The sequence below is a fragment of the Rhododendron vialii genome, chromosome 8a (assembly GCF_030253575.1).
Source record: "Rhododendron vialii isolate Sample 1 chromosome 8a, ASM3025357v1".
Lineage (NCBI taxonomy): Eukaryota > Viridiplantae > Streptophyta > Magnoliopsida > Ericales > Ericaceae > Rhododendron > Rhododendron vialii.
The window spans coordinates 17,708,780-17,717,355 of record NC_080564.1 but is presented as its reverse complement, the minus strand read 5'-3'; the positions used below and the strand labels follow the sequence as shown (position 1 = coordinate 17,717,355).

Below are 8,576 nucleotides of genomic sequence, written 5' to 3'. Positions count from 1 at the left end.
CGAGGAGAACCCGCAATTGGGGCTACAGTTTTGGAGGCTCGAGAGGAGCGAGAGAGGAAAGAAGGATCGGTGATAGTTGGACACTTTGATCATGCTAGTTATGCTTATCTCCATTGTCATTTGGTTTCTATCATTTATTCTTCTGTATTGCTCATTTGCATATAGAGTTTGTGTAGACTTTTCTACTGAGCTAGTGTAGCTCAAACCTTACATCATTTTCAGGTGCTAACCCAGGACAGTAGCTTGCATGGCTAGAGTGCTTAGACTGTAGACATTTCTTTTGAAAGCTAACCAAAGGAGTTACTTATTCATCTTTGTAAATTTTTTTTGAAATATGCATTTGTAACTTTAATTATAATTCTTTTGACTATGGAAAATCTGTAAACTCTTAACTCTCTTGACACTTAGTACTTATGTTGATTTGAGGCCGTTGTGCCAATGATGTAATATTTTGGAAACCGTTGGACGTTGAGATGCAATTATGGAAATGAGAATGTTATATTCTTTTGGGTATCGTACGGAACGTTGTGAGGATTTTACAATAGAAACCTTTTATATTTAAGTTAAAAACCGAGGGTGTGACAGGAGTAGTAGGAAAAGGTTAAAATAAAATCTATTTCTTATTATGCTTCAGACATTAGTGATTCCGACTAGCTATTATATAACTTGAGATTAATCTTTTTAGTCATGTGATTAGGCTAAGGATTATGCAGGTCAGCTGGCGCAGGTTGTTACATGTAATTTTAGGGAAAAATTAGCTCACAAACACCCTTTGAACATGACTTCTTTTATATTCTAAGTAAACTTTCTTCTATCAAATGGAAAAATAAAACCCCAAAAGGGGCACACATGCATAAACTTGGTGTGGCAGTGGTGTCATAAGAGACGTTCGAAATAGCTGTAGGAACAAATTTCATATCATAGGTTTTGATTCTAGATTTTGAACTCTAGTAAAAACTAATAAATTTGTTTACTACATCTGCAAAATCATCATCAAGCTATAATCAAATTAAATTTTTTTTTTGAAACAACAAAAATAAGATTCATTTCCTCATAACACAAAGTATAGAGATAATAAGGTTTTGGATACACCGGCCTGACCATCCAAAGATCCTCTTCTCCAAATCATACGGATGAACTGATTTATACCCAACAAGCTGAACCAAATCAGGAGGAAAAAACCTAAAAAAACCCTACGAATTGGTAAGAAACCAACACAGCCCACAAAACCTGCCCAAAACAAGTGGGCCAAACCAAAACCCTAAATCCTGATCAAAATACACAGCCACCACAACACTCGTTGCCACCCCGGCCAAAACCATAAACATTACAAGCCACCGTCCACCAGCCCAAATTAAATTTTAGACACTTTTCAACTTTCAAAAATCCCTAAAATCTCGAAATTTGTTGATATGCGTGTTTTTTTTTTGGCAACGTGGGGCAGCTATTCGCATGTGTCCCAAAGTGACGCCTTTTTTTTTTTTTTTTGGTAATGAGAAGATCATCTATACAAAATTTAGCTTGATCGGATATCGATAATTATGTCAATCAAGCATATCTATAGAACCTTACACTGTTCATTTTTTGTTCTGAGAATGTGTTTTCGCTGACATAATTGTTGGTGTATGACCAAGCTAGTTTTTGGTAATGAGAAGATCATCTATACAAAATTTAGCTTGATCGGATATCGATAATTATGTCAATCAAGCATATCTATAGAACCTCACACTGTTCATTTTTTGTTCCGAGAATGTGTTTTCGCTGACATAATTGTTGGTGTATGACCAAGCTAGTTTTTGGCTGGATAACTTTCTCAACGAGGATTAAGAAACAAACAGCTCCGATCATTGTTTTGGTCCCGGGTGAAACGACTTTATTTAATTTGGATTCTTAGAGAGATTTTTTGAATAATGAATGAAGAGAGATAGATAAAGAAATAAAAGCAATAATTTGAGAAAAAGTTTATTAGGAAACCATGTACATATGGATGGATCTGTTCTAGAGACCCAACACAATTACAATTGGACCAAACTGGAAGGGATGGAACTGTCCCATATGGTAGTAGTTTTTTGCAAACATTTGCCTAACAAAAAGCACAAGCCTAAAGCGCTTGGTCAGCAATACCTATCCCCTCTCTCTCTCTCTCTCTCTCTCTCTCTCTCTATAACTTTAATTATTTTGACCAGAACAGCAGCATCTACCACGAAAGCCGGCAATAGCGTAGTCTTCTTTAAAGTAATCAGCCTGCAATGCATGACCTTTCAAACATAAAAGACATACCCCACGCCCCCACCACTCTTCAAAGGCCTTCCCATCCTTATCATCATATTACTAGACACGAAAGAAACCAAACCCAACCAAACACACTCACCATCCACGTAATTTCCCATCACAACCACCCAATCTTGCCTTTTGGCATATTCTTCTTACACCACTTTTTTTTTTTTTACCCATTTTTTGCTATTCGTTAATCTTAATTTAATTTATCCTCAAAAATCTTAAGAGGAAAATGAATATTTACAAGAATCAAACTCTGCCCATATGCATCTGAGTATAAGAAAGACGAGTATAAGAAAGACACCACCTGCACTCCACTTTATTTGTCAAACCTTACAAATTAATAATGACAACAAGAAACAGCTTGTTTACATAATATATATATATATACTTGTACACAGTATGCCTTGGCAATTTCATCCCCATAAGCCTTTATTACAAAAATGATATCAGTTGCCTGCACGCAACAATTCTTAACAAAAACGAAAAAAAAAGAAACTCTGGCACGCAACAATTCTTAACAAAAATGATAAAAAGAAACTCCGGAAATTTCGTAAAAGACCATCAGCTCCTCACCTTCGAATTACAATTACAATGAAGGACAAGAGTGACACAACAGAGTCTCAAAAAACCCTCAGGAAAGACCTAGCCCAAGAGAAAGAACTTCAGTCTCTTTCTCTCTATCTCACTTCTCTTTATTAGATCATCGACTCTGATACAATATATACATATACTTCGATTCAACAGAAAACTCAACAAATGCTGAACCACTCAACCTTGTATATACAACCAAAAAAAAAAACTATGTTATAAATAGGTCATCCCTCCGAAATCCACCGTTTCTTGTTCCTCCCCCCTGCTTCTTTGAAGAAGGAATTGGATGGAGTAGCTCTTCTTTTAGGCTACAGCCGAGATGCTTCGGCGATCTCGGCTTATGCAATCAAATCCCTCAACTCTCACTGCAGCTGGCTTTTGCCCAAATTTTACCCGAGCACATGAACCACCTTTACGTGCAGATGAGGATGGAGAGGATACCAGATTTGGTGCCTGGTACGACAACGGAGATAGTGGACTAAACTCCTTGTTTCGAAATTGGGAGTCCTGAATCAAAGGGTTCGAAGCCCTGCTTGGTGGAGACCCGCTGAAAAATGGTGGCGACGAAGCCACTTGAGTAATGGATTTTTCCACATTATAGCTCCCCTGTGACAAAGATGAATTCAACCTTCATTGAATCAGTCAAGATAGAGAGCTAGCCGACAAATTTTGATATAAGATGATGAAACATCCGAATAACCATATGGTTGATGTTGCTAACATGCACATATCAATGCCAATAAAAATAAAAATAAAATACGGCACATCAGTTTTCTATGTTTTGAGAAACGAAAAATAATTAGGAGACCCGTGGTGCTACCAAATCTTATTTAGTTATTTGTTACAAATAACTATTATCAGACCAAATATCAGGATATCAAAAATATTTCCAGGTGTTTCATGAAAAGTTGGGTTTTTTCAGAAAATTTCAAGACAGATTTTGAACAACGATTAGTCGATTACCAAGCAAACTTTCGGGTTTACCAAAACAAGGACGAATAAACAGAAAGCGATACCAACCAGGCTTTAATCTTATGGTTCTATTTCTTTTGTATCTTAACATACATAAATAGTTTTATATATTATTCCAGATCTAAGCATCAGTGAAGATTTTTGGTTAAGTTTAGAACTAGATCCCTTGATTCTCTACCTTTATCTCAGAAGCCAAACAAGTGAGCAAGCAAAATAGTTTTGTACGCTAAAGCTTTTGTGTTGTATATTTGAATTTAAAGTCACAAAATATCAAGAGGTCTTTGGCCGGAGTGCAATTAGATGCCAGAAGAAAGGAAGGCAAGAGTTGTGACCATCTTCCTAGGTCCTAATCTAACCATTCCAACAATACTAACTTTCGCTGGTCAAACGAAAAGAGTCACAAAATATAGGAGTAGCACAAAAGATCAAAATATGCTGATATCATAAATTTCTCAGTGATAGAGAGGAGGGGTACCTTGATTAGTATGATGTCAAGAAGTTCCATCCCTGCTTTTGAGTCAGAGATCTCTGTTTGGTAACTGGAAAGTTATTAGGCAAACAAATTCAGAACCAAAAAATTAGATTTCTTGCAACATCATAAAAAAAAAACTGAAAGAGTAAAATTAACTACTCCCTCCGTCCCAATATCTTTTTCAGTGGACTAGGGGTGTTTCCACAAACCTAAAATTTGTGAACTAAAACTTTTTTCATTTTCCTTGTTAAAAATAATTTGCGTTTATTAGTTTTGTGTCAACTTTATGTATTATTATTGGTTTGTCCGAGAAATCGAAAAAATAAAAACTTCTGATTTTTGCCTAAATTTTTTAGGAAATATCCAAAAAAAAAGAGTCAAAAAGTCATACTTGTATAAACTAATAATACATAAAGTTTGGCGGAAAAAAAAAAAAACAAAGCGAAATTTTTTAATAAGGAGGACAAACAAAAAGTTGTACGCCATAACTTTTAGGTCCCCCTAATTTTTAGGAACACAGAGAGAATAACCAATAAATAAATCCAATAAATCGTAGGGAAAAAAGAGGAGGTCCAATCTATTATGAAGTTGATAAAACGTACTTGGCATGCCATCTAGAAGGTCTGGATTGTTCGTTTAAGGAGGGATTCAAAATTCCGATTCTACGAGGTTTGGGGCAAACGACGGAATCGGAAACAGAGATCGAGACTCCATCCCTCTTCTCTCCACAGGCAGCCATGGCGGCTTTATTTTCTCGAGATCTGCAAACGCCTGTAACAACAAACCTTAGAAGATCTACTCTACATCCAGATATACCTAACTAATCATGAACATGTATTCTAAATAAATAATTATTTTAGAGAGAGAGATAGACCTGGGCTGCCTGCCTGGGTGAGGGTTAGGGACGGAGAGGGAGGACCGAAGAAGAGAGATAACGTGGGGATAGAGGAATATATATAGTATAGTATATTGCGCAAAGAGTGTAAAGTGTTGACGCAGTGAAAATGGGAAGGAGAGAGAGAGAGAGAGAGAGAACGCCAATCACGGATAAAAGAGATAGAATTCGATACGCTATCCATGGATCTGGGTCTCGTGAGATCGCATCTTGTCGCCTTTTGATGCTTTTGTCAGGTCCCCCGTCGTTGCATTGTCCACGGCCACATGATGTCGACGCCGGATAACCCTAAATCAGAAGTGCTACAATACACTACATAATTATATTATTGCATACTACAGTATATTATATTTTATGTGAATCCCATTATCAGTCTCATAAAAATAAAAAAATGCTTAAATCTAACAAATACTCCTATAGGAAAGTATTCCTTCTGAATTGGTAGGGATGAAATTGATTACCCATACGAATTCAAAAATAAGAGTGAAATTGTTTATTCATACAAATTCAGAAATAATACTTATTGATATCCATTTGAACTGATTTTTTATAGAATTCTATAAAATAATATTTTAAAATTTATGAGTTTTTTTTTTAAAATTTTTGTAAAACCTAGAATGAACCTCATGAAATGTAGTGTAGAAAGGTAATGTACTTAAATTAAAAGGGTGTTTCCACCAACCTAACACTTGTGAGAACTACAATTTTTTTGTTTTGTTTTATTCATTTTTTTTTGGCATTTTTACTTTTCTAATTTCTCTCATCCAAACGAACCAATAACACATATTCGTACAAAACTAACAAACACAAAATAAAAAATTGAATAAAGGCAAAATAAAAAAGTTGTACTCCACAACTTTTAGTTAGTGGAAATACGAACACCCCCCATAGGTCTAGCCTTGGATTAAAAAAAATAAAGGTTCTAACCTGTGTCACGGGTGGATGAGAATGCGAGAACGCGAGTGTGTACGTGAAAGTGTCTTCCAAAAACTCACCAATAACTAAAATTAATAAGCGCAAGGATTAAGACAGCGATCACAAATCATTTTGAAGAATTATGTGACTAATGTTTTAGCTTAACTCCATAAAGACGGTAAATGATAGAATAAATAGTTAAGGAGTCAAACGGACTTCTAGGGATACAAGGACTTGAACTCTTACAATTTCTAAAGTCGACAGATTTTTCTCTTACAATAAATTTCATTGTAGTCGATATTAACATATAGAATGGGACCATCTTTATTCTCATCCGATTCATCAGATCTTCAAAAGATCTAGATGCAGTAAATGATTTGATCAATAAATATGACAAATTTTTTTCATGCATTAGTTACTGTGCATATTATTTTTTGCAAATATTTTTAATCCAAGTCAATTTCTCGTTAGATTGTCATCCAATAACTATTGGTTATCGCCGCACATTTTCACGAGGCCAAAAAGCAGTTTGACATTCTTACCGCACAAGCATGATCAAGTAAGTCCACTCTTATTTGAAGAGTCCATTTCATATCTAAAACACGGGAAAATGACGGCCCATGATTTGTTTTGATAATTAATATACACCAAGGACATCCTGAGAATATTTGTTAATCCTGAAAATGTGACGGATATTAGTTATCGAAACACGTCATTGGCCATCATTTTTCCCTAAAATACGTATCGAAATCCATGATTATTCTTGGCCCAAATCACACCTAAATCCAAGCCCAAGACCAACCAAAATCACTCTTGATCCATTTCATAGGCCTAAAGCCTTTCATGCATTGTACACCAGGGCTGTCCATCCACCCGACCCACCCGACCACCCGACCCGACCCGACAATAGACACAACGGACGGATCTGATCAGTCATTCGGGTCGGATTCGGGTTGGTTTGGTCGGATTTTTTATTTAGTCGGTCGGGTGTCGGGTGCACCATATAATTTCTCGGGTGACCCGACCCGACCAAAATCACACGTATAAAAAGAAAAAATCCCCTAATTTTACTCCTGCTCCATTAGTCCAGCATCTCGATCGCCGTCTTCTCCGCCTTCTGTTCTCTTTCAATCCCTCTTCAGCTCTCCTCCACCTCGCCGAAGAGAGCTTTCACCTCCACTACTTCTCTCTCTCTCTCTCTCTCTCTCTCTCTGAAATGGAGTCACTGGACGAAGACGACAAGACCAAACGGCAAAAGCCAGCTTCTCCACCGCTCCTGCGCCGACTACAGCGACAGCTCCACCTCGTCCTCGTCGCAATCATTCCCAGCCGCTTGGGCCTACCTTGCCCGACTCCTCCTCCGCCAGCCGTCACCTCCTTCACCGCCTCTGCCACTGTATTTTTGGAAAAAAATTTGATTTTTCAGGAAAAAGGTGTGTAGAGTGTCGATTTTGAATGGTGATTTTATAATATTATGCAGTTAATCGTGATTGTGATTTGTGAATGTGATTATGTGTAGATCTGTGATTTTGATTTCTGTAGCTTTTTTTTTTTTTTTTAAATCTGGTGACCCGACCGAATCCGACAACTCCAACCCGACCACATTTCGGTCGGAGCCCGACCAGTGTTTCGGTCGGTCTCGGGTGGTCATTTTTGAAATCCGACTGAAGTCGGGTCGGGCCCAACCCGACCCGAATCCGACCAAACCCGACCCGTGGACAGCCCTATTGTACACCATACACTTGTATATACCCTCTTGTACATAACTCTCCCCACACACACACCAAAAACATTTTTTGAGCACTATTATTCCTCTACGTGAAATTTCAAGCCGGCCCAGCTTTTAGAGTTTTGTTCCTTACAATTTTTTTTTTTATATTTTCCTTCTCCATAGGCCTTGATGCGCTGTTTGAGCTAAATTAGCTCAATTTTTGGCAAAATGATTGTGTGCGGGCGTTCCAAAAAAAATAAAATTTATTCTTTTTCAGATTAACTCATAAAATAGCTAACTTAATCAGGCAATTGTGATTATTCGTTCGATTACCTCAACGAAGAGGATTTTTCTAGAAGGTATCAATCAAACTGAAACGACACACTTTAAACAAAGAAATCAAAAAAGATAACTGAATATAAGCACGCTTGAATTTAATCAAAAGCAAGCTTATATACGATTACTCTTAGGATTTTAACAAGAAAAAGACAGAACAATGCAAGATCACTTGAATTTAATCAAAAGCAAACTTACATTCAAATAAGTCTCCAAACTTATAAGTTACAACTACTTTAACTACAACTACTTCGAACTAATTTCTAAGTCCTAAAACTATTCTAGATCTCTGAGCAACCATTTTGTATGGAATGTCAAATGATGATTTTGTCGGGGGGTCTCTTCTTCAATTGCCTCTTCTATTTATAGACAAATGGTCTGTCCATAATTCTTGTTGTTCACAT

General features: G+C 36.8%; 1 protein-coding gene across 1 annotated transcript; it reads right to left on the bottom strand.

Annotated features, from left to right (window-relative positions):
- Positions 1 to 2,826: 2,826 nt before the first annotated feature.
- LOC131335751 (uncharacterized) lies at positions 2,827 to 5,505 on the bottom strand. The gene is made up of 4 exons (XM_058371245.1): positions 5,190 to 5,505; positions 4,918 to 5,086; positions 4,319 to 4,382; positions 2,827 to 3,477 (listed from the first exon to the last, which is right to left on the bottom strand). Exons 1-4 carry the CDS (start codon positions 5,392 to 5,394, stop codon positions 3,175 to 3,177), a joined length of 741 nt encoding a protein of 246 aa, XP_058227228.1. The 5' UTR covers positions 5,395 to 5,505; the 3' UTR covers positions 2,827 to 3,174.
- Between the last annotated feature and the right edge of the window lie 3,071 nt (positions 5,506 to 8,576).

What these genes read in the sequence shown, in the direction of transcription:
- LOC131335751 (XM_058371245.1), bottom strand. Translation starts at nt 5,394, where the DNA reads ATGGATAGCGTATCGAATTCTATCTCTTTTATCCGTGATTGGCGTTCT. An exon ending in CCTTCTAGATGGCATGCCAA is followed by an intron (nt 4,383 to 4,917) that starts GTACGTTTTATC and finishes ATAACTTTCCAG; the next exon opens with TTACCAAACAGAGATCTCTG. An exon ending in TTGACATCATACTAATCAAG is followed by an intron (nt 3,478 to 4,318) that starts GTACCCCTCCTC and finishes TCTTTGTCACAG; the next exon opens with GGGAGCTATAATGTGGAAAA.